This window comes from Petromyzon marinus, unplaced genomic scaffold, assembly GCF_048934315.1.
Source record: "Petromyzon marinus isolate PM22_M1 ecotype Great Lakes invasive population unplaced genomic scaffold, UKy_Petmar_22M1.pri1.0 PM_Scaffold_52, whole genome shotgun sequence".
NCBI classification, from domain to species: domain Eukaryota; kingdom Metazoa; phylum Chordata; class Hyperoartia; order Petromyzontiformes; family Petromyzontidae; genus Petromyzon; species Petromyzon marinus.
In genome coordinates, this window is record NW_027423524.1 from 430727 (window position 1) to 455726 (window position 25000).

Sequence of the window (25000 nt, forward strand, 5' to 3'; positions counted from 1 at the left end):
AGGAGACACAGAGACACAGAGACAGGGAGACAGAGAGACAAAGACAGAGACAGAGACACAGAGAGACAGAGACACAGAGACAGAGACAGAGACACAGAGACAGGGAGACAGAGAGACAAAGACAGAGACAGAGACACAGGGAGACAGAGAAACAGAGACACAGAGACAGAGACAGGGAGACAGAGACAGAGACACAGAGACAGAGAGACAGAGACACAGAGACAGAGACAGAGACAGGGAGACAGAGACACAGAGACAGGGAGACAGAGAGACAAAGACAGAGACAGAGACACAGGGAGACAGAGAGACAGAGACACAGAGACAGAGACAGAGACAGGGAGACAGAGACACAGAGACAGAGACACAGAGACAGAGACAGAGACAGGGAGACAGAGACAGAGACACAGAGACAGAGACACAGAGCCACGGGGAGACAGAGAGGCAGAGACACAGAGACACAGAGACACAGAGAGACACAGAGACAGGGAGACAGGGAGACAGAGAGACAGAGACACAGAGGACAGAGAGGCAGAGAGACAGAGAGACACAGAGACAGGGAGACAGAGAGAGACAGAGAGACAGAGACACAGAGGACAGAGAGACACAGAGACAGGGAGACAGGGAGACAGAGACAGAGAGAGACAGAGAGACACAGAGACAGAGACAGAGACAGAGAGACACAGACACAGAGAGACAGAGACAGAGACACAGAGACACAGAGAGACAGAGACACAGAGACAGAGACACAGGGAGACAGAGACACAGAGACACAGAGACACAGAGAGACAGAGACACAGAGACAGAGAGACAGGGAGACAGAGACACAGAGACACAGGGAGACAGAGATACAGAGAGACAGAGACACAGAGAGACAGAGACAGAGACACAGAGACACAGAGAGACAGAGAGACACAGAGACACAGAGACACACAGAGACACAGAGAGACATGGAGACACAGAGAGACAGGGAGACAGAGACACAGAGAGACACAGAGACAGAGACAGAGACACAGGGAGACAGAGATACAGAGAGACAGAGAGGCAGAGACACAGAGAGACAGAGACAGAGACACAGAGACAGAGACACAGAGACACAGGGAGACAGAGACACAGGGAGACAGAGACACAGGGACAGAGACACAGGGACAGAGACAGGGAGACAGAGAGACACAGGGAGACAGAGACACAGGGAGACAGAGACACAGGGACAGAGACACAGGGACAGAGACAGGGAGACAGAGAGACAGAGACACAGAGACACAGGGAGAAAGGAGAGACAGAGACAGAGACACAGAGACACAGGGAGACACAGGGAGACACAGAGAGACAGAGAGACAGGTATACAGAGAGACAGAGAGACACAGAGACAGAGACTCAGGGAGACACAGAGACAGAGACACAGGGAGACAGAGAGACACAGAGACAGAGAGACAGAGAGACAGAGAGACAAAGACACAGGGAGACAGAGAGACAGAGAGACACAGAGACACAGAGAGACAGAGAGACACAGAGAGACAGAGACACAGAGAGACAGAGAGACAGAGAGACACAGAGACACAGGGAGACAGAGAGACACAGAGACACAGAGAGACAGAGAGACAGACAGAGAGACAGGAGACACAGAGACACAGGGAGACACAGAGACACAGGGAGACACAGGGAGACAGAGAGACAGAGACACAGAGACAGGGAGACAGAGACACAGCGAGACAGAGAGACACAGAGACACAGGGAGACAGAGAGACAGAGAGACAGACAGAGAGACAGGAGACACAGAGACACAGGGAGACACAGAGACACAGGGAGACAGAGAGACAGAGACACAGAGACACAGGGAGACAGAGAGACAGAGACAGAGAGACAGAGACACAGAGACACAGAGACACAAGGAGACAGAGAGACAGAGACAGAGACACAGAGAGACAGAGAGACACAGAGACACAGGGAGACAGAGACACAGAGACACAGAGACACAGAGAGACAGAGACACACAGAGACACACAGAGACAGAGACAGAGAGACAGAGACACACAGAGAGACACAGAGACACAGAGACAGAGAGACACAGAGACACACAGAGACAGAGACACAGAGAGACACAGAGAGACAGAGACAAAGAGACACAGAGAGACAGAGAGACACAGAGACACAGAGAGACAGAGAGACACAGAGAGACAGATAGACAGGTAGACACAGAGACACAGGGAGACAAAGATACACAGAGACACAGGGAGACAGAGAGACAGAGAGACAGATAGACAGGTAGACAGAGACACACAGAGAGACAGAGAGACACAGAGACACACAGAGACACAGGTAGACAGAGAGACACACAGAGACACAGAGAGACACAGAGAGACACAGAGAGACACCACCACCACCACCTGATGGAGGTAAGCTCTCCGATCCTCCAGCTTCCGTGTCTCCGTGTCTCGGATCTGCTGTCTCAGAGTCTCCGCGTGTCTCTGCCTCTGACGGCGGAGATCTTCCTGGCGGGCAAGGGCTGTACCCTGGGCTTCTTCCTGTGCCCTGTGGGGGAGAGACACGGGGAGAGAGAGACACGGGGAGAGACACGGGGAGAGAGACACGGGGAGAGACACGGGGAGAGACACGGGGAGAGAGACACGGGGAGAGACACGGGGAGAGACACGGGGAGGGGGTGAGACACGGGGAGAGAGAGTCACGGGGAGAGAGAGAGACACGGGGAGAGACACGGGGACAGACACGGGGAGAGAGAGAGACACGGGGAGAGAGAGAGACACGGGGAGAGACACGGGGAGAGAGAGACACGGGGAGAGACACGGGGACAGACACGGGGAGAGAGAGAGACACGGGGAGAGAGAGAGACACGGGGAGAGACACGGGGAGATAGAGAGACACGGGGAGAGAGAGACACACGGGGAGAGAGACACGGGGAGAGAGAGACACGGGGAGAGAGAGACACGGGAGAGAGAGACACGGGGAGAGAGAGACACGGGGAGAGACACGGGAGAGAGAGACGGGGAGAGAGAGACACGGGGTGAGACACGGGGAGAGACACGGGGACAGAGAGACACGGGGAGAGAGAGACACGGGGACAGAGAGACACGGGGAGAGACACGGGGAGAGACACGGGGAGGGGTGAGACACGGGGAGAGAGACACGGGGAGAGAGAGACACGGAGAGAGAGACACGGGGAGAGAGAGACACGGAGAGAGAGACACGGGGAGAGAGAGACACGGGGAGAGAGAGAGACACGGGGAGAGAGAGAGAGACACGGGGAGAGAGAGACACGGGGAGAGACACGGGGAGAGACACGGGGAGAGAGACACGGGGAGAGAGACACGGGGAGAGAGAGACACGGGGAGAGACACGGGGAGAGACACGGGGAGAGAGACACGGGGAGAGAGACACGGGGAGAGAGAGAGACACGGGGAGAGAGAGAGACACGGGGAGAGACACGGGGAGAGAGAGACACGGGGAGAGACACGGGAGAGACACGGGGAGAGAGAGACACTCCCCGTGTCTCTCTCTCCCCCCACCACTCTCTCTCCCCCCACTCTCTCTCCCCCCACTCTCTCTCCCCCCACTCTCTCTCCCCCCCACTCTCTCTCCCCCCACTCTCTCTCCCCCCACTCTCTCCCCCCACTCTCTCCCCCCCCACTCTCTCTCTCCCCCCACTCTCTCTCCCCCACTCTCTCTCCCCCCACTCTCTCTCCCCCCACTCTCTCTCCCCCCACTCTCTCTCTCCCCACTCTCTCCCCCCCCACTCTCTCTTTCCCCCCACTCTCTCTCCCCCCACTCTCTCTCCCCCCACTCTCTCCCCCCCACTCTCTCTCCCCCCACTCTCTCCCCCCCACTCTCTCTCCCCCCACTCTCTCCCCCCCCACTCTCTCTCCCCCCACTCTCTCTCCCCCCACTCTCTCTCCCCCCACTCTCTCTCTCCCCCCACTCTCTCTCCCCCCACTCTCTCTCCCCCCACTCTCTCTCTCCCCCCACTCTCTCTCCCCCCACTCTCTCTCCCCCCTCTCTCTCCCCCCACTCTCTCTCCCCCCACTCTCTCTCCCCCCACTCTCTCCTCCCCCACTCTCTCTCCCCCACTCTCTCTCCCCCCACTCTCTCCCCCCCTCTCTCTCTCCCCTCCCCACTCTCTCTCCCCCACTCTCTCTCCCCCCACTCTCTCTCCCCCCACTCTCTCTCCCCCCACTCTCTCTCTCCCCACTCTCTCCCCCCCACTCTCTCTCCCCCCACTCTCTCTCCCCCCACTCTCTCCCCCCCTCTCTCCTCTCCCCCCACTCTCTCTCCCCCACTCTCTCTCCCCCCATCTCTCTCCCCCCACTCTCTCTCCCTCTCCCCCCACTCTCTCTCTCCCCCCACTCTCTCTCCCCCCACTCTCTCTCCCCCCACTCTCTCTCCCCACTCTCTCTCTCCCCCCACTCTCTCCCCCCCCACTCTCTCTCTCCCCCCACTCTCTCTCCCCCCACTCTCTCCCCCCCACTCTCTCTCCCCCCCACTCTCTCTCCCCCCACTCTCTCTCCCCCCACTCTCTCTCCCCCACTCTCTCTCCCCCCACTCTCTCTCCCCCCACTCTCTCTCCCCACTCTCTCTCTCTCCCCCCACTCTCTCTCCCCCCACTCTCTCTCCCCCCCACTCTCTCTCCCCCCACTCTCTCCCCCCACTCTCTCTCTCCCCACTCTCTCCCCCCCACTCTCTCTCTCCCCCCACTCTCTCTCCCCCCACTCTCTCTCCCCCCACTCTCTCCCCCCACTCTCTCTCCCCCCACTCTCTCTCCCCACTCTCTCTCTCTCCCCCCACTCTCTCTCCCCCACTCTCTCTCCCCCCACTCTCTCTCCCCACTCTCTCTCCCCCCACTCTCTCTCCCCCACTCTCTCTCCCCCCACTCTCTCTCCCCACTCTCTCTCTCCCCCACTCTCTCTCCCCCCACTCTCTCTCCCCCCACTCTCTCTCCCCCCACTCTCTCCCCCCACTCTCTCTCCCCCACTCTCTCTCTCCCCCCACTCTCTCTCCCCCCACTCTCTCCCCCCACTCTCTCTCCCCCCCTCTCTCTCTCCCCCACTCTCTCTCTCCCCCCACTCTCTCTCCCCCCACTCTCTCTCCCCACTCTCTCTCCCCCCACTCTCTCTCCCCCCACTCTCTCTCCCCCCACTCTCTCTCTCCCCCACTCTCTCTCCCCCCACTCTCTCCCCCCACTCTCTCTCTCCCCCCACTCTCTCTCCCCCCACTCTCTCCCCCCACTCTCTCTCCCCCCACTCTCTCTCCCCCCACTCTCTCTCTCCCCACTCTCTCTCCCCCCACTCTCTCCCCCCCCCACTCTCTCTCTCCCCCCACTCTCTCTCCCCCCACTCTCTCTCTCCCCACTCTCTCTCTCCCCCCACTCTCTCTCCCCCCACTCTCTCTCCCCCCACTCTCTCTCCCCCCACTCTCTCTCTCTCCCCCCACTCTCTCTCCCCCCACTCTCTCTCTCCCCCACTCTCTCCCCCACTCTCTCCCCCCACTCTCTCTCCCCCCACTCTCTCTCCCCCCACTCTCTCTCCCCCCCCCCCACTCTCTCTCCCCCCACTCTCTCTCCCCCACTCTCTCTCCCCCCACTCTCTCTCCCCCCACTCTCTCTCCCCCCCCACTCTCTCTCCCCCACTCTCTCTCCCCCACTCTCTCTCCCCCCCCACTCTCTCTCCCCCCCCACTCTCTCTCCCCCCACTCTCTCTCTCCCCACTCTCTCTCTCCCCCCACTCTCTCTCCCCCCACTCTCTCCCCCACTCTCTCTCCCCCCACTCTCTCTCCCCCCCACTCTCTCTCCCCCTACTCTCTCTCTCCCCACTCTCCTCCCCCCCCACTCTCTCTCCCCCCACTCTCTCTCCCCCCACTCTCTCTCTCCCCACTCTCTCCCCCCCCACTCTCTCTCCCCCCACTCTCTCTCCCCCCCCCACTCTCTCTCCCCCCACTCTCTCTCCCCCCACTCTCTCTCCCCCCACTCTCTCTCCCCCCCCCACTCTCTCTCCCCCCACTCTCTCTCCCCCCACTCTCTCTCCCCCCACTCTCTCTCCCCCCCCCACTCTCTCTCCCCCCACTCTCTCTCCCCCCACTCTCTCTCCCCCCACTCTCTCTCCCCCACTCTCTCTCCCCCCACTCTCTCTCCCCCCCCCCATCTCTCTCTCCCCCCCACTCTCTCTCCCCCCACTCTCTCTCTCCCCACTCTCTCTCTCCCCCCACTCTCTCTCCCCCACTCTCTCTCCCCCCACTCTCTCTCCCCCCACTCTCTCTCCCCCCCACTCTCTCTCCCCCCACTCTCTCTCTCCCCCACTCTCTCCCCCACTCTCTCTCTCCCCCCACTCTCTCTCTCCCCCCACTCTCTCTCTCCCCCCACTCTCTCTCCCCCACTCTCTCTCTCTCCCCCACTCTCTCTCCCCCCACTCTCTCTCCCCCCACTCTCTCTCCCCCACTCTCTCTCCCCCCCCCACTCTCTCTCCCCCCACTCTCTCTCTCCCCCCACTCTCTCCCCCCACTCTCTCTCTCTCCCCCCACTCTCTCTCTCCCCCCACTCTCTCTCTCCCCCCACCACTCTCTCTCTCCCCCCACCTCTCTCCCCCCCACTCTCTCTCCCCCCACTCTCTCTCCCCCACTCTCTCTCCCCCCCCACTCTCTCTCCCCCCACTCTCTCTCCCCCCACTCTCTCCTCCCCCCACTCTCTCTCCCCCCACTCTCTCTCCCCCCACTCTCTCTCCCCCCCCACTCTCTCTCCCCCCCACCTCTCTCCCCCCACTCCTCTCCCCCCACTCTCTCTCTCCCCCCACTCTCTCCCACTCTCCCCACTCTCTCTCCCCCCACTCTCTCTCCCCCCACTCTCTCTCCCCCCACTCTCTCTCCCCCCACTCTCTCTCCCCCCCACCTCTCTCCCCCCACTCTCTCTCCCCCACTCTCTCTCTCCCCCACTCTCTCTCCCCCCACTCTCTCCCCCCACTCTCTCTCCCCCCACTCTCTCTCCCCCACTCTCTCCCCTCCACTCTCTCTCCCCCCATCTCTCTCCCCCCACTCTCTTCCCCCCACTCTCTCCCCCCCACTCTCTCTCCCCCCACTCTCTCTCCCCCACTCTCTCTCCCCCCACTCTCTCTCCCCCCACTCTCTCTCTCCCCCCACTCTCTCTCTCCCTCCACTCTCTCTCCCCCCACTCTCTCTCCCCCCACTCTCTCTCTCTCCCCCCACTACCTGGCGACGTTCATGAAGTCCTCCCTCTCTCTCCCCCCACTCTCTCTCTCTTCTCCCCCCACTCTCTCTCCCCCACTCCTCTCCCCCCACTCTCTCTCTCCCCCACTCTCTCTCTCCATCCCCCACTCTCTCTCCCCCCACTCTCTCTCCCCCCACTCTCTCTCCCCCCACTCTCTCTCCCCCCACCTCTCTCCCCCCACTCTCTCTCCCCCACTCTCTCACTCTCTCCCCCCACTCCCTCTCTCCCCCCACTCTCTGTCCTCCCCCACCACTCCCCCCACTACCCCCCACCACCCCCCACAACCTAGACGACGTCACAGGAACTCCTCCCTCTCCCACCACTCTCTCTCCCCCACTCCCTCTCTCCCCCCACTCTCTCCCCCCACTCTCTCTCTCCCCACTCTCTCTCCCCACTCTCTCTCCCCCCACTCTCTCTCCCCCCACTCTCTCTCCCCCCACTCTCTCTCTCCCCCCACTCTCCTCTCTCCCCCCACTCTCTCCCCCCACTCTCTCCCCCCACTCCCCCACTCTCTCCCCCCACTCCCTCCCCCCACTCTCTCTCTCCCCCCACTCTCTCTCCCCCCACTCTCTCTCCCCCCACTCTCTCTCCCCCCACTCTCTCTCCCCCATTCTCTCTCCCCCCACTCTCTCTCCCCCCACTCTCTCTCTCCCCCCCACCTCTCTCTCCCCCCACTCTCTCTCCCCCCCTCTCTCTCCCCCACTCTCTCTCACCCACTCTCTCTCCCCCCCACTCTCTCCCCCCCTCTCTCTCTCCCCCCACTCTCTCTCCCCCCACTCTCTCTCCCCCACCTCTCTCTCCCTCCACTCTCTCTCTCCCCCCACTCTCTCTCCCCCCACTCTCTCTCCCCCCACTCTCCCCCCCCACTCTCACCCCCCCACTCTTCTCTCCCCCCACTCTCTCCCCCCACTCTCTCTCCCCCCACTCTCTCTCCCCCCACTCTCTCTCCCCCCACTCTCTCTCCCCCCACTCTCTCTCCCCCCCACTCTCTCTCCCCCCACTCCTCTCTCCCCCACTCTCTCCCACTCTCCCCACTCTCTCTCCCCATCTCTCTCTCCCCCCACTCTCTCTCCCCCACTCTCTCTCCCTCCACTCTCTCTCTCCCCCCACTCTCTCTCTCCCCCACTCTCTCCCCCACTCTCTCCCCCCACTCCCCCCACTCGCTCCCCCCACTCCCACCCCCCACTCTCTCTCTCCCCCCACTCTCTCTCCCCCCACTCTCTCTCCCCCCACTCTCTCTCCCCCCACTCTCTCTCCCTCCATTCTCTCTCCCCCCACTCTCTCTCCCCCCACTCTCTCTCTCCCCCCACTCTCTCTCCCCCCACTCTCTCTCCCCCACTCTCTCTCCCCCGACTCTCTCTCCCCCCACTCTCTCTCCCCCCACTCTCTCTCCCCCCACTCTCTCTCCCCCCACTCTCTCCCTCCACTCTCTCTCCCCCCACTCTCTCTCCCCCACTCTCTCTCCCCCCACTCTCTCCCCCCCCACTCTCCCCCCCCCACTCTCTCTCTCCCCCCACTCTCTCCCCCACTCTCTCTCCCCCCACTCTCTCTCCCCCCACTCTCTCTCCCCCCACTCTCTCTCCCCCCACTCTCTCTCCCCCCCACTCTCTCTCCCCCCACTCTCTCCCCCACTCTCTCTCTCCCCACTCTCTCTCCCCACTCTCTTTCTCCCCCCCACTCTCTCTCCCCCCACTCTCTCCCCCCACTCTCTCTCCCCCCCACTCTCTCTCCCCCCACTCTCTCTCCCCCCCCACTCTCTCTCTCCCCCCACTCTCTCTACCCCCACTCTCTCCCCCCACTCTCTCTCCCTCCACTCTCTCTCCCCCCACTCTCTCTCTCCCCCCACTCTCTCTCTCCCCACTCTCTCTCCCCCCACTCTCTCTCCCCCCACTCTCTCTCCCCCCACTCTCTCTCCCCCCACTATCTCTCCCCCCACTCTCTCTCCCCCCCCCCACTCTCTCTCTCCCCCCACTCTCTCTCCCCCCACTCTCTCTCCCCCCACTCTCTCTCCCCCCACTCTCTCCCCCCCCACTCTCTCTCCCCCCACTCTCTCTCCCCCCACTCTCTCTCCCTCCCCCCACTCTCTCTCCCCCCACTCTCTCTCCCCCCACTCTCTCTCCCTCCACTCTCTCTCCCCCCACTCTCTCTCCCCCCACTCTCTCTCCCCCCACTCTCTCTCCCTCCACTCTCTCTCCCCCCACTCTCTCTCCCCCCACTCTCTCTCTCTCTCCCCCCACTACCTGGCGACGTTCATGAAGTCCTCCCTCTCTCTCCCCCCACTCTCTCTCTCTCTCCCCCCACTCTCTCTCCCCCCACTCTCTCTCCCCCCACTCTCTCTCCCCCCACTCTCTCTCCCCCCACTCTCTCTCCCCCCACTCTCTCACTCTCTCCCCCCACTCCCTCTCTCCCTCCACTCTCTCTCTCCCCCCACCACTCCCCCCACTACCCCCCACCACTCCCCCCACTACCTAGCGACGTTCAGGAAGTCCTCCCTCTCTCCCACCACTCTCTCTCTCCCCACTCCCTCTCTCCCCCCACTCTCTCCCTCCACTCTCTCTCTCCCCCCACTCTCCCCCCCACCACTACCCCCCACCACTCTCTCCCCCCCACTACCTGGCGACGTTCATGAAGTCCTCCCTCTCTCCCACCACTCTCTCTCTCTCCCCACTCTCTCTCTCCCCCCACTCACTCTCTCCCTCCACTCTCTCTCTCCCCCCACCACTCCCCCCACTACCCCCACCACTCCCCCCACTACCTAGCGACGTTCATGAAGTCCTCCCTCTCTCTCGCCGCCTCCGCTTCTCTCTGGCCCCGCCTGGCGTCTCGCTGCTCGTGACGGGCGGCGAGCAGGGAGGCGGTCCGCCTTGAGACCTCCACCTGCACGGTTTACAAAGTTTTCATTTTTTTAGTTTTTCGATTGAAAGCTTTCGTGACTGCAAGGATTCGTCTTCTTTGGTTCTTTCGGTAAAGTCACCACCACCACCACGTAGAATGAGAATAAAATAATAAATTGATCAAATAAAATTACACGACAATAATATTCTCACACGACGTTTCGGCCACAACCACAAGCGGCCTTCATCAGGTGAAGGGACGCGAGACTGTCTGGTAGGACACAGCGCTGGAGTGAGAGAGCCACGTTCAGATCACGGCTTTTAAGCTGTGTGAGAGGAACAAAGAGCCTTAGAGTCGCGGCATCTCTTCAGAAAGGTGAGAGACTCGATTTAGTTGAGCCTTCTTATCCCGAAGTCTGTTGAATGATCTTAAGGATGTGTGGAATCCCTCCCCCCGTAGAGGCGGTTAAATTTCGATTTAAAGCTTTCGTGACTGCAATGATTCATCTTCTTTGGTTCTTTCGGTAAAGTCACCACCACCACCACGTAGAATGAGAATAAAATAATAAATTGATCAAATAAAATTACACAGTAATGTTCTCACGACGTTTCGGCCACAACACAAGCTGCCTTCATCAGGTGAAGGGAGCGAGACTGTCTGGTAGGACAGCGCTGGAGTGAGAGAGCCACGTTCAGATCACAGCTTTTAAGCTGTGTGAGAGGAAACAAAGAGCCTTAGAGTCGCGGCATCTCTTCAGAAAGGTGAGAGACTCGATTTAGTTGAGCCTTCTTATCCCGAAGTCTGTTGAATGATCTTAGAGTCGCGGCATCTCTTCAGAAAGGTGAGAGACTCGATTTAGTTGAGCCTTCTTATCCCGAAGTCTGTTGAATGATCTTAGAGTCGCGGCATCTCTTCAGATAGGTGAGAGACTCGATTTAGTTGAGCCTTCTTATCCCGAAGTCTGTTGAATGATCTTAGAGTCGCGGCATCTCTTCAGATAGGTGAGAGACTCGATTTAGTTGAGCCTTCTTATCCCGAAGTCTGTTGAATGATCTTAGAGTCGCGGCATCTCTTCAGAAAGGTGAGAGACTCGATTTAGTTGAGCCTTCTTATCCCGAAGTCTGTTGAATGATCTTAGAGTCGCGGCATCTCTTCAGAAAGGTGAGAGACTCGATTAGTTGAGCCTTCTTATCCCGAAGTCTGTTGAATGATCTTAGAGTCGCGGCATCTCTTCAGAAAGGTGAGAGACTCGATTTAGTTGAGCCTTCTTATCCCGAAGTCTGTTGAATGATCTTAGAGTCGCGGCATCTCTTCAGAAAGGTGAGAGACTCGATTTAGTTGAGCCTTCTTATCCCGAAGTCTGTTGAATGATCTTAGAGTCGCGGCATCTCTTCAGAAAGGTGAGAGACTCGATTAGTTGAGCCTTCTTATCCCGAAGTCTGTTGAATGATCTTAGAGTCGCGGCATCTCTTCAGAAAGGTGAGAGACTCGATTTAGTTGAGCCTTCTTATCCCGAAGTCTGTTGAATGATCTTAGAGTCGCGGCATCTCTTCAGAAAGGTGAGAGACTCGATTTAGTTGAGCCTTCTTATCCCGAAGTCTGTTGAATGATCTTAGAGTCGCGGCATCTCTTCAGAAAGGTGAGAGACTCGATTTAGTTGAGCCTTCTTATCCCGAAGTCTGTTGAATGATCTTAGAGTCGCGGCATCTCTTCAGAAAGGTGAGAGACTCGATTTAGTTGAGCCTTCTTATCCCGAAGTCTGTTGAATGATCTTAGAGTCGCGGCATCTCTTCAGAAAGGTGAGAGACTCGATTTAGTTGAGCCTTCTTATCCCGAAGTCTGTTGAATGATCTTAAGGATGTGTGGAATCCCTACCCCGTAGAGGCGGTTAAATTTCGATTTAAAGCTTTCGTGACTGCAATGATTCATCTTCTTTGGTTCTTTCGGTAAAGTCACCACCACCACCACCACCACGTAGAATGAGAATAAAATAATAAATTGATAAAATAAAATAACACAACAATAATGTTCTCACGACGTTTCGGCCACAACACAAGCGGCCTTCATCAGGTGAAGGGAGCGAGACTGTCTGGTGGGACAGCGCTGGAGTGAGAGAGCCACGTTCAGATCACGGCCTTTAAGCTGTGTGAGAGGAACAAAGAGCCTTAGAGTCGCGGCATCTCTTCAGAAAGGTGAGAGACTCGATTTAGTTGAGCCTTCTTATCCCGAAGTCTGTTGAATGATCTTAGAGTCGCGGCATCTCTTCAGAAAGGTGAGAGACTCGATTTAGTTGAGCCTTCTTATCCCGAAGTCTGTTGAATGATCTTAGAGTCGCGGCATCTCTTCAGAAAGGTGAGAGACTCGATTTAGTTGAGCCTTCTTATCCCGAAGTCTGTTGAATGATCTTAGAGTCGCGGCATCTCTTCAGAAAGGTGAGAGACTCGATTTAGTTGAGCCTTCTTATCCCGAAGTCTGTTGAATGATCTTAGAGTCGCGGCATCTCTTCAGAAAGGTGAGAGACTCGATTAGTTGAGCCTTCTTATCCCGAAGTCTGTTGAATGATCTTAGAGTCGCGGCATCTCTTCAGAAAGGTGAGAGACTTGATTTAGTTGAGCCTTCTTATCCCGAAGTCTGTTGAATGATCTTAGAGTCGCGGCATCTCTTCAGAAAGGTGAGAGACTCGATTTAGTTGAGCCTTCTTATCCCGAAGTCTGTTGAATGATCTTAGAGTCGCGGCATCTCTTCAGAAAGGTGAGAGACTCGATTTAGTTGAGCCTTCTTATCCCGAAGTCTGTTGAATGATCTTAGAGTCGCGGCATCTCTTCAGAAAGGTGAGAGACTCGATTAGTTGAGCCTTCTTATCCCGAAGTCTGTTGAATGATCTTAGAGTCGCGGCATCTCTTCAGAAAGGTGAGAGACTTGATTTAGTTGAGCCTTCTTATCCCGAAGTCTGTTGAATGATCTTAGAGTCGCGGCATCTCTTCAGAAAGGTGAGAGACTCGATTTAGTTGAGCCTTCTTATCCCGAAGTCTGTTGAATGATCTTAGAGTCGCGGCATCTCTTCAGAAAGGTGAGAGACTCGATTTAGTTGAGCCTTCATATCCCGAAGTCTGTTGAATGATCTTAGAGTCGCGGCATCTCTTCAGAAAGGTGAGAGACTCGATTTAGTTGAGCCTTCTTATCCCGAAGTCTGTTGAATGATCTTAGAGTCGCGGCATCTCTTCAGAAAGGTGAGAGACTCGATTTAGTTGAGCCTACTTATCCCGAAGTCTGTTGAATGATCTTAGAGTCGCGGCATCTCTTCAGAAAGGTGAGAGACTCGATTTAGTTGAGCCTTCTTATCCCGAAGTCTGTTGAATGATCTTAGAGTCGCGGCATCTCTTCAGAAAGGTGAGAGACTCGATTTAGTTGAGCCTTCTTATCCCGGAGTCTGTTGAATGATCTTAGAGTCGCGGCATCTCTTCAGAAAGGTGAGAGACTCGATTTAGTTGAGCCTTCTTATCCCGAAGTCTGTTGAATGATCTTAGAGTCGCGGCATCTCTTCAGAAAGGTGAGAGACTCGATTTAGTTGAGCCTTCTTATCCCGAAGTCTGTTGAATGATCTTAGAGTCGCGGCATCTCTTCAGAAAGGTGAGAGACTCGATTTAGTTGAGCCTTCTTATCCCGAAGTCTGTTGAATGATCTTAGAGTCGCGGCATCTCTTCAGAAAGGTGAGATACTCGATTTAGTTGAGCCTTCTTATCCCGAAGTCTGTTGAATGATCTTAGAGTCGCGGCATCTCTTCAGAAAGGTGAGAGACTCGATTTAGTTGAGCCTTCTTATCCCGAAGTCTGTTGAATGATCTTAGAGTCGCGGCATCTCTTCAGAAAGGTGAGAGACTCGATTTAGTTGAGCCTTCTTATCCCGAAGTCTGTTGAATGATCTTAGAGTCGCGGCATCTCTTCAGAAAGGTGAGAGACTCGATTAGTTGAGCCTTCTTATCCCGAAGTCTGTTGAATGATCTTAGAGTCGCGGCATCTCTTCAGAAAGGCGAGAGACTCGATTTAGTTGAGCCTTCTTATCCCGAAGTCTGTTGAATGATCTTAGAGTCGCGGCATCTCTTCAGAAAGGTGAGAGACTCGATTAGTTGAGCCTTCTTATCCCGAAGTCTGTTGAATGATCTTAAGGATGTGTGGAATCCCTCCCCCCGTAGAGGCGGTTAAATTTCGATTTAAAGCTTTCGTGACTGCAATGATTCATCTTCTTTGGTTCTTTCGGCAAAGTCACCACCACCACCACCACGTAGAATGAGAATAGAATAATAAATTGATAAAATAAAATAACACAACAATAATGTTCTCACGACGTTTCGGCCACACAACACAAGCGGCCTTCATCAGGTGAAGGGAGCGAGACTGTCTGGTAGGACAGCGCTGGAGTGAGAGAGCCACGTTCAGATCACGGCTTTTAAGCTGTGTGAGAGGAAACAAAGAGCCTTAGAGTCGCGGCATCTCTTCAGAAAGGTGAGAGACTCGATTTAGTTGAGCCTTCTTATCCCGAAGTCTGTTGAATGATCTTAGAGTCGCGGCATCTCTTCAGAAAGGTGAGAGACTCGATTTAGTTGAGCCTTCTTATCCCGAAGTCTGTTGAATGATCTTAGAGTCGCGGCATCTCTTCAGAAAGGTGAGAGACTCGATTTAGTTGAGCCTTCTTATCCCGAAGTCTGTTGAATGATCTTAGAGTCGCGGCATCTCTTCAGAAAGGTGAGAGACTCGATTTAGTTGAGCCTTCTTATCCCGAAGTCTGTTGAATGATCTTAGAGTCGCGGCATCTCTTCAGAAAGGTGAGAGACTCGATTTAGTTGAGCCTTCTTATCCCGAAGTCTGTTGAATGATCTTAGAGTCGCGGCATCTCTTCAGAAAGGTGAGAGACTCGATTTAGTTGAGCCTTCTTATCCCGAAGTCTGTTGAATGATCTTAGAGTCGCGGCATCTCTTCAGAAAGGTGAGAGACTCGATTTAGTTGAGCCTTCTTATCCCGAAGTCTGTTGAATGATCTTAGAGTCGCGGCATCTCTTCAGAAAGGTGAGAGACTCGATTAGTTGAGCCTTCTTATCCCGAAGTCTGTTGAATGATCTTAAGGATGTGTGGAATCCCTACCCCGTAGAGGCGGTTAAATTTCGATTTAAAGCTTTCGTGACTGCAATGATTCGTCTTCTTTGGTTCTTTCGGTAAAGTCACCACCACCACCACCACCACGTAGAATGAGAATAGAATAATAAATTGATAAAATAAAATTACACAACAATAATGTTCTCACGACGTTTCGGCCACAACACAAGCGGCCTTCATCAGGTGAAGGGACGCGAGACTGTCTGGTAGGACAGCGCTGGAGTGAGAGAGCCACGTTCAGATCACGGCTTTTAAGCTGTGTGAGAGGAAACAAAGAGCCTTAGAGTCGCGGCATCTCTTCAGAAAGGTGAGAGACTCGATTTAGTTGAGCCTTCTTATCCCGAAGTCTGTTGAATGATCTTAGAGTCGCGGCATCTCTTCAGAAAGGTGAGAGACTCGATTAGTTGAGCCTTCTTATCCCGAAGTCTGTTGAATGATCTTAAGGATGTGTGGAATCCCTACCCCGTAGAGGCGGTTAAATTTCGATTTAAAGCTTTCGTGACTGCAACGATTCATCTTCTTTGGTTCTTTCGGTAAAGTCACCACCACCACGTAGAATGAGAATAAAATAATAAATTGATAAAATAAAATTACACGACAGTAATGTTCTCACGACGTTTCGGCCACAACACAAGCGGCCTTCATCAGGTGAAGGGAGCGAGACTGTCCAGCGCTGTCCTACCAGACAGTCTCGCGTCCCTTCACCTGATGAAGGCCGCTTGTGTTGTGGCCGAAACGTCGTGAGAATATTATTATTGTGTTATTTTATTTTATCAATTTATTATTTTATTCTCATTCTACCTGGTGGTGGTGACTTTACCGAAAGAATCACAGAAGATGAATCATTGCAGTCACGAAAGCTTTAAATCGAAATTTAACCGCCTCTACGGGGTAGGGATTCCACACATCCTTAAGATCATTCAACAGACTTCGGGATAAGAAGGCTCAACTAATCGAGTCTCTCACCTTTCTGAAGAGATGCCGCGACTCTAAGATCATTCAACAGACTTCGGGATAAGTAGGCTCAACTAAATCGAGTCTCTCACCTTTCTGAAGAGATGCCGCGACTCTAAGATCATTCAACAGACTTCGGGATAAGAAGGCTCAACTAAATCGAGTCTCTCACCTTTCTGAAGAGATGCCGCGACTCTAAGATCATTCAACAGACTTCGGGATAAGAAGGCTCAACTAAATCGAGTCTCTCACCTTTCTGAAGAGATGCCGCGACTCTAAGATCATTCAACAGACTTCGGGATAAGAAGGCTCAACTAATCGAGTCTCTCACCTTTCTGAAGAGATGCCGCGACTCTAAGATCATTCAACAGACTTCGGGATAAGAAGGCTCAACTAAATCGAGTCTCTCACATTTCTGAAGAGATGCCGCGACTCTAAGATCATTCAACAGACTTCGGGATAAGAAGGCTCAACTAAATCGAGTCTCTCACCTTTCTGAAGAGATGCCGCGACTCTAAGGCTCTCTGTTTCCTCTCACACAGCTTAAAAGCCGTGATCTGAACGTGGCTCTCTCACTCCAGCGCTGTGTCCTACCAGACAGTCTCGCGTCCCTTCACCTGATGAAGGCCGCTTGTGTTGTGGCCGAAACGTCGTGTGAGAATATTATTGTCGTGTTATTTTATTTTATCAATTTATTATTTTATTCTCATTCTACCTGGTGGTGGTGGTGACTTTACCGAAAGAACCAAAGAAGATATTTATTTTATTTTATTTTTTTAAAAAAAATTTGACATTTGCTGTGGCCCCCTGGTGAGCCATTCGTCTCTTGAATCGGCTTCAACCTCCACCAACGAACGAACAACAACAAGAACAACAACAACAAGAACAACAACAACAAGAACAACAACAAGAACAAGAACAACAAGAACAAGAACCACGAACGAGTAGAGACATTTGCGTTACCATGCAAACAGAAAAATACGTCGCGCGCGTGGGGAGAAAATTAAAAATTAAAAAGTCAAAATGTTCCCGAAATACCTGCAGAGACGCCTCGCGTGACCGCCAGGCACGCTCCTCTCGCTCCTGCTCACGCAGGGCTCGACGGGAGTCCTGGTAGTGGGGGGGTGGTTAGTGGGGGGGTGGTGGGTGGGTGGGGGGGGTGGTGGGTGGGTGGGTGAGAGGGTGGGTGAGAGGGTGAGTGAGTGTGTGGGTGAGTGAGTGGGTGGGTGGGTGGGTGAGTGAGTGGATGGGTGGGTGAGTGAGTGAGAGGGTGGGTGAGTGAATGAATGGGTGGGTGAGTGAGTGAGTGGGTGAGTGTGTGGGTGAGTGAGTGGGTGAGTGGGTGGGTGGGTGAGTGAGTGAGTGGGTGAGTGAGTGGGTGGGTGGGGGGGTGGGTGGGTGAGTGAGTGGGTGGGTTGGTGAGTGGGTGGGTGGGTGAGAGAGTGAGTGGGTGAGTGGGTGAGTGAGTGAGAGGGTGAGTGGGTGAGTGGGTGAGTGGGTGGGTGAGTGGGTGGGTGAGTGAGTGTGTGGGTGGGTGAGTGGGTGGGTGAGTGTGTGCGTGAGTGGGTGGGTGAGTGAGTGGGTGGGTGAGTGGCTGGGTGGGTAAGTGGGTGGGTGGGTGAGTGAGTGAAAGGGTGGGTGAGTGGGTGAGTGAGTGAGTGGGTGGGTGAGTGAGTGAGTGAGAGGGTGGGTGAGTGGGTGGGTGGGTGGGTAGGGGGGTGAGTGGGTGAGTGAGTGGGTGAGTGAGTGGGTGAGTGAGTGGGTGGGTGGGTGAGTGGGTGGGTGGGTAGGGGAGTGGGTGGGTGGGTGAGTGGGTGGGTGAGTGGGTGAGTGAGTGGGTGGGTGGGTGAGTGAGTGAGTGAGAGGGTGGGTGAGTGAGTGGGTGGGTGAGTGAGTGAGTGGGTGAGTGAGTGGGTGGGTGAGTGAGTGGGTGAGTGAGTGAGTGAGTGGGTGAGTGAGTGGGTGGGTGAGTGAGTGAGTGGGTGAGTGAGTGGGTGAGTGAGTGGGTGGGTGAGAGGGTGAGTGGGTGAGTGAGTGGGTGGGTGAGTGAGTGGGTGAGTGAGTGAGTGGGTGAGTGAGTGGGTGGGTGAGAGGGTGAGTGGGTGGGTTGGTGGGTGGGTGAGTGGGTGGGTTGGTGGGTGGGTGAGTGGGTGAGTGGGTGGGTGGGTGGGTGAGTGAGTGAGTGAGTGGGTGGGTGAGTGGGTGGGTGGGTGGGTGAGTGAGAGGGTGGGTGAGTGAGTGGGTGGGTGAGTGAGTGAGTGAGTGGGTGAGTGAGTGAGTGGGTGGGTGAGTGAGTGAGTGGGTGAGTGAGTGAGTGGGTGGGTGGGTGAGTAAGTGGGTGGGTGGGTGAGTGGGTGGGTGAGTGAGTGGGTGGGTGAGTGGTGGGTGGGTGGGGGGTGAGTGAGTGAGTGGGTGGGTGGGTGAGGGTGTGGGTGGGTGGGTGAGTAAGTGGGTGAGTGAGTGAGTGAGTAGGTGAGTGGGTGGGTGAGTGAGTGGGTGGGTGGGTGAGTGAGTGGGTGGTGGGGGGTGAGTGGGTGGGTGAGTGAGTGGGTGGGTGAGTGTGTGTCTGTGTGTGTGTCTGTGTGTGTGTGTCTGTGTGTGTGTGTGTCTGTGTCTGTGTTTGTCTGTCTGTGTTTGTGTGTGTGTGTCTGTGTGTGTGTCTGTGTGTGTGTGTCTGTGTATGTGTGTGTCACTGTGTGTGTGTCTGTGTGTGTCACTGTGGGGAGCGATAGTGTAGTGGTTAGCGCTACGCTGCGCTATGAACCTGGCGACCCGGGTTCGATTCCCGCTCACGGCCAACACCAGTGACGATTATCTGAACCGGTCCCGGGCCTCCCCTAGGTCGACTCAGCCTCAAATGAGTACCTGGTTCGGTGTGTAAACATCGTCACTAGGGAGACAAAGGCGGTCGGGCGTGGTGCTGGCCACCCACCCCCTCGTGTACCGTTCCAGCCTTCATAGGTGCTCGCTAACAGCACTTGCCCCTACAGTCTGTGAAGGCTATACGGGGGATCTTTATCTTTGTCTTTGTGTGTCTGTGGGCAGGGGAAATCCCTCAGCCAGGAAAACATCGTGGCACAAAGTGGGAATGACCCTGCTGAGGCTGCGGTGCCTCAAATATTGGAGGAAGTCACCCCCTGCGAGTGGCTGGCTGAGGTGCCATCTGTTGAGGAATTATTGAAGGCGATCCGGAGTCTGAGACCAGGAAAGGCAGCGGGCAGAGATGAGGGAGTGTGTGTGTGTGTCTGTGTATGTGTGTGTCTGTGTGTGTGTCTGTGTGTCTGTGTGTCTCTGTGTGAGTGTGTGTATGTGTATGTGTGAGTATGTGTGTATGTGTGTATGTGAGTGTGTGAGTGTGTGTGTGTCTCTGTGTGAGTGTATGTGAGTGTGTGTGTGTCTGTGTTGCCCGTCCGCGGTGCCGGACGGGCAACTCTGTCGTGGACAGTGCTGTGGGGGGAGTTCCAATTTTGATTGGCTCCTCCCCTCATGGCATATGTGTCCACCACAGGGGCTAAACGGGGGCTCTGGACGGGTGCGAGGGGCTGGTAACCCCTCCACCTTCAATTAATTACCACAAAACCACGAATTAAAGTGAAATATGTAACAACTAAGCTTGTGCCGGAGGCCCCGGGGGGCCAGGCGTCTATGACGTCTCCTGGCCAAACCCCAATTGGCGGAGCCAGGAGATTGAATACCTACCCTCGGGGCTACTCCAGAAACAACGAAAAGCCACTACGGGTGGCCACGTGGAATGTTCGAACGCTCACTGCAGAGGAGAGGCTGCCACTCCTCTGTCGGGAGCTGGACCGGTACCGCCTGGATCTATGCGGCATTCAGGAGGTCCGGTGGACCGGCTCTGGCTCCTGCCACCATGAGGGGTGGACAGTCCTCTACTCGGGGCAGCAGACTGCCAAACAACAGGGTGTGGGTCTTCTTTTGAACAAAAGAATGAAGGGGGCGTGGGAGCGTGGCGGTGAGGTGTGGGAAGCTGTAAGCCCCAGGCTACTTTGGGCTCGCCTTCCCATCAACCGGAGGCGAGGAATGGTGGTCGTGGTTACTTATGCCCCCACCGAAGATGAACATCCGTGGAGGGATGCAGGCAAAGCCGATGAGTCAGATGCCTTCTATGACCTCCTTTCACAGGTGCTGACTAAAGTGGCCCCTCGGGATAGAGTCATCATGTTGGGTGACTTCAATGCCCGAGTTGGTCATGATACTGGCACCTGGTCTGGAGTGATTGGAGGGCATGGGCCAGATCAGCTCAATAACAACGGTAGGAGGCTGCTAGATTTTTGTGCAGCCCATGGGCTTGTAATTACCAACACGCTGTTCCGGCATCGGCGCATCCACACAACATCATGGATGCATGCCGGGTCCAAGCAAGAACATCTGCTGGACTACATAGTGACGGACCAGCGAATGCGAGCCCATGTCCTTGACACCAGGACCTACCGTGGAGCTGATCTGCCCTCTGACCATCGACTAGTCATCTGTAAGATGCGCCTGCCATTCTTCCACTCCGGTGGTGGGTGTACACCCAGGACCCCATTCCAACCTAAAGTGGCCTGGTCTCAGTTATCTGATGAAAGTTGCAAGCGAGAATTTCATCATCGCTTGCGGCTGGGATTGGCATCGTCCCCGACTCCTCCTGATGTCGAGGGTAAATGGGCGAGGTTTAGGACTGTGACTCATGCAGCTGCAATGGCTGCTTTGGGTACGCGGTCCAGACCTCCCCAGACACCCTGGATGACAGAGGAGTTGTTCAGGATGGTTGAGAAAAAGCGACAGGCCCACTGTCATCGGCTACAGAATCCCACGTCAGAGAATGAGGAGGCTTACCGCAGCCTTCGCTCGGAGGTTCGGAGAGCCGTGAGGCGCTGCAAGGATGGGTGGTGGTCGCGGGTTGCTGAGGAGATGGAGTCTGCCTCAGTGGCCCGTGATCACAAATCGCTATTTAACTCCATCAAAAAAGTAACCTGCAGCGCCACACCTATTACCATCATTAGGGGAAAAAACGGTGATCCAATTTCCGACCCCCAGGAACAGGTTCGCAGATTTGCTGAGCATTTCTGTGAGGTCCTGGGGGAGGGAAAATCCCACAGCCAGGAAAACATCGTGGCACAAAGTGAGGATGACCCTGCTGAGGCTGCGGTGCCTCAAATATTGGATGAAGTCACCCCCTGTGAGTGGCTGGCTGAGGTGCCATCTGCTGAGGAAGTATTGAAGGCGATACGGAGTCTGAGACCAGGAAAGGCAGCGGGCAGAGATGATCTCCCAAGCGAAATGCTGAGGGAGGGTGGCGTTTGTGCACAGACTGCCCTATATGACATCATAACAACAGTCTGGACCACTGGACGGGTTCCGCAGGATTGGAAGGATGCCCTGGTGGTCCCCCTTTTTAAGAAGGGGGACCGCACAGACTGTAACAACTACAGGGGCATCTCACTCCTCAGTGTGCCGGGAAAGGTCCTGGCAAGGATTATTCAGCATCGCCTTGCCAGGCACGCTGAGGAGAGGCTTGCGGAGCCCCAATGCGGTTTCAGGAAAGGGCGGTCCTGCACAGATGCCATATTTTCTGTCCGTCTGCTACAGCAGAGGTGTAGGGAATTCCAACAAGACCTACATCTCTGCTTTATTGACCTGGTCAAGGCCTATGATACCATCAGTAGGCCTGGGCTCTGGGTCGTTCTTCGTGCTTTTGGAGTACCTGACCCTCTGCTCACGATCATTAAGGACCTTCATGATGGTGAGCGGGCCCGGGTAAAACTACGTGGCCGGGAGTCAGAGCCATTCCCTGTACACCTTGGGGTGCGACAGGGATGTCCTCTGGCTCCCACATTATTTAACATCTATTTTGACCACGTAGTTCGTGAAGCCTTCAATAGCTGTACCGGGGGAATCTCCATATGGTACAGATATAATGGGAGGCTAATCGATGCCCGGGTGCGGTCAAGGGATGGCTCCCTATTGCTCAACCACGTTATGTATGCTGATGACTTGGTAATAGCTGCTCAGCCAGAGGAGGAGTTGGAGACGCTGCTGCTGAGACTGGAGCGTGCCACTAAGAGGTGGGGCCTTACCATCAGCCCCACCAAAACTAAGCACCTGCCTGGGTATTTTGTACCATCGGACACTCCACTCCCACAACTCCCAATCGGTGATGGGGCAGTTGTGGAGAGAGTGGAGAGTTTCCCATACCTGGGCAGTGTGCTTATGACTGGCTCCAGTTTAACAGCAGAGGTCTCACTCCGAATCAGTCGAGCGGCAATATCTTTTCATCGGTTGCGTAACGCTGTGTGGAAGCTACCTGGTCTGTCGCTCCGCACTAAGCTTCAGGTCTTCTCGGCCACGGTCATTCCCTCCCTTCTCTACGCTTGCGAAACGTGGACCCCCCTAATGGAACATCTTCGCCGGTTAGAAACATTTAGGCTGACCTGCCTACGATCCATCCTGGGTTTAACCAGACTGGATTGTGTGAGGAGCTCACAAATCCTTGAAAGATCTGGGCAGGGTCCCATCGGTGAGCTCCTCCGGCAGGCAAGGCTGCGATGGCTGGGTCATGTAGCCCGCATGCCCAGCCACCGCATGCCGAAACAGCTTTTGTTTGGCCGGATTGAGGGGGCTAAGCGGGCGCGGCACGGGCTAGAGAAGAGATGGAGTGATGTGGTACAGGAGGACGTGGAGCTGAGTGGACTTGCCGATGACTGGTACCAGCGGTGTCAAGATCGGCCTCTGTGGAGGAGGCTCGTGAAGGATGCTACTGGGCAGTTGGAGGCAGTCGCCCTCCAACAACAACGGAGGGCGGAGGATCGACGCTCACAACAGCGAGCGGAGCGCCGGGTGGCTAAAGCACAGCGGGTTGGCACAGTAGGGGGCACAGGTGGTGCATCAGCCAGTCATCTCAGTCAGTCGACCCGTGGCACCTGGGTCTGCCCCGTGACCTCCTGCCAGCGGGCGTTCGACACTTCACGTGGCCTCAGGGTGCACATAGCCTGGCACAAGCGTCGTGGTGACGTCACCGCCACTTAGTGGCGAATGGCGGTTGTTGTTGTTGTGTCTCTGTGTGTGTATGTGTATGTGAGTGTGTGTGAGTGTCTGTGTGTGTGTGTCTCTGTGTGTATGTGAGTGTGTGTGTCTCTGTGTGTGTGTGTCTGTGTGTGAGTGTCTCTGTATCTCTGTGTGTGTATCTCTGTGTCTCTGTGTGTGTGTCTGTGTGTCTCTTTGTGAGTGTGTGTACGTGTGTGTGAGTGTGTGTGTGTGAGTGTGTGTATGTGTGTCTCTGTGAGTGTGTATCTCTGTGTGTATGTGTATGTGTGTGTCTGTGTGTGTGTCTATGAGTGTCTGTGTGTGTCTGTGTGTGTGTGTTTCTGTCTGTGAGTGTCTGTGAGTGTGTCTACATGTGTGTGTGTCTGTCTCTGTGTGAGTGTCTCCCCACCTGCTCTGCCCGAGTGTCTGTCTGTGTGTGTGTGTCTGTGTGTGAGTGTGTGTGTGTGTCTCTGTGTGTGTGTCTACATGTGTGTGTGTCTGTGTGTGTGTGTGTCTGTGTGTGTGTGAGTGTGTCTACATGTGTGTGTGTCTACATGTGTGTGTCTCTGTGTATCTCTGTGTGTCTGTCTCTGTGTGTGTGGGGAGTGATAGTGTAGTGGTTAGCGCTACGCTGCGCTATGAACCTGGCGACCCGGGTTCGATTCCCGCTCACGGCCAACACCAGTGACGATTATCTGAACCGGTCCCGGGCCTCCCCTAGGTCGACTCAGCCTAAAATGAGTACCTGGTGCGGTGTGTAAACATTGCCACTAGGGAGACAAAGGCGGTCGGGCGTGGTGCTGGCCACCCACCCCCTCGTGTACCGTTCCGGCCTTCATAGGTGCTCGCTAACAGCACTTGCCCCTACAGTCTGTTAAGGCTATATGGGGGATCTTTGTCTTTGTCTTTGTGTGTGAGTGTCTCTGTATCTCTGTGTGTGTGTGTGTCTGTCTGTGTGTGTGTGTCTGTGTGTGTGTGTGTCTGTGTGTGTGTGTCTATCTGTGTGTGTGTCTGTCTGTGTGTGTCTGTGTGTGTGTGTGTCTGTGTGTGTGTGTGTCTGTGTGTGTGTGTGTCTGTGTGTGTGTGTGTGTCTGTGTGTGTGTGTGTGTCTGTGTGTGTGTGTCTGTGTGTGTGTGTCTGTGTGTGTGTGTCTGTGTGTGTGTGTCTGTGTGTCTGTGTGTGTGTGTCTGTGTGTGTGTGTCTGTGTGTGTGTGTCTGTGTGTGTGTGTCTGTGTGTGTGTGTGTCTGTGTGTGTGTCTGTGTGTGTGTCTACATGTGTGTGTCTCTGTGTGAGTGTCTGTCTGTGTGTGTGTGTCTATGAGTGTCTGTGTGAGTGTGTGTCTGTGTGTGTGTGTCTATGAGTGTCTGTGTGAGTGTGTGTCTGTCTCTGTGTGAGTGTGTGTGTCTCTGTGTGTGTCTCTGTGTGTGTCTACATGTGTGTGTCTCTGTGTGAGTGTCTCTGTGTGTGTGTGTCTGTGTGTGAGTCTGTCTGTGTGTGAGTCTGTCTGTGAGTGTGTCTGTGTGTGTGTCTGTGAGTGTGTCTGTGTGTGAGTCTGTCTGTGAGTGTGTCTATGAGGGTCTATGAGGGTCTGTGTGAGTGTGTGTGAGTGTGTGTGAGTGTGTGTGTGTGAGTGTGTGTGAGTGTGTGTGAGTGTGTGTGAGTGTGTGTGAGTGTGTGTGAGTGTGTGTGAGTGTCTGTGTGTGTCTCTGTGTGTGTCTCTGTGAGTATGTCTCTGTGAGTATGTCTCTGTGTGTGTCTCTGTGTGAGTGTCTCTGTGTGAGTGTCTCTGTGTGAGTGTCTCTGTGTGAGTGTC

General features: G+C 55.3%; 1 protein-coding gene across 1 annotated transcript in view; it reads right to left on the reverse strand.

The window, feature by feature from the left end:
* Positions 1-9973: 9973 nt before the first annotated feature.
* Positions 9974-25000, reverse strand: part of LOC142923445 (uncharacterized) — a 101554-nt gene continuing 86527 nt past the window's right edge. Inside the window, exon 10 of the mRNA XM_076064554.1 lies at positions 9974-10099. Coding sequence (XP_075920669.1) covers positions 9974-10099 — 126 coding nt within the window. The remainder of the gene's footprint in view (positions 10100-25000) is intronic.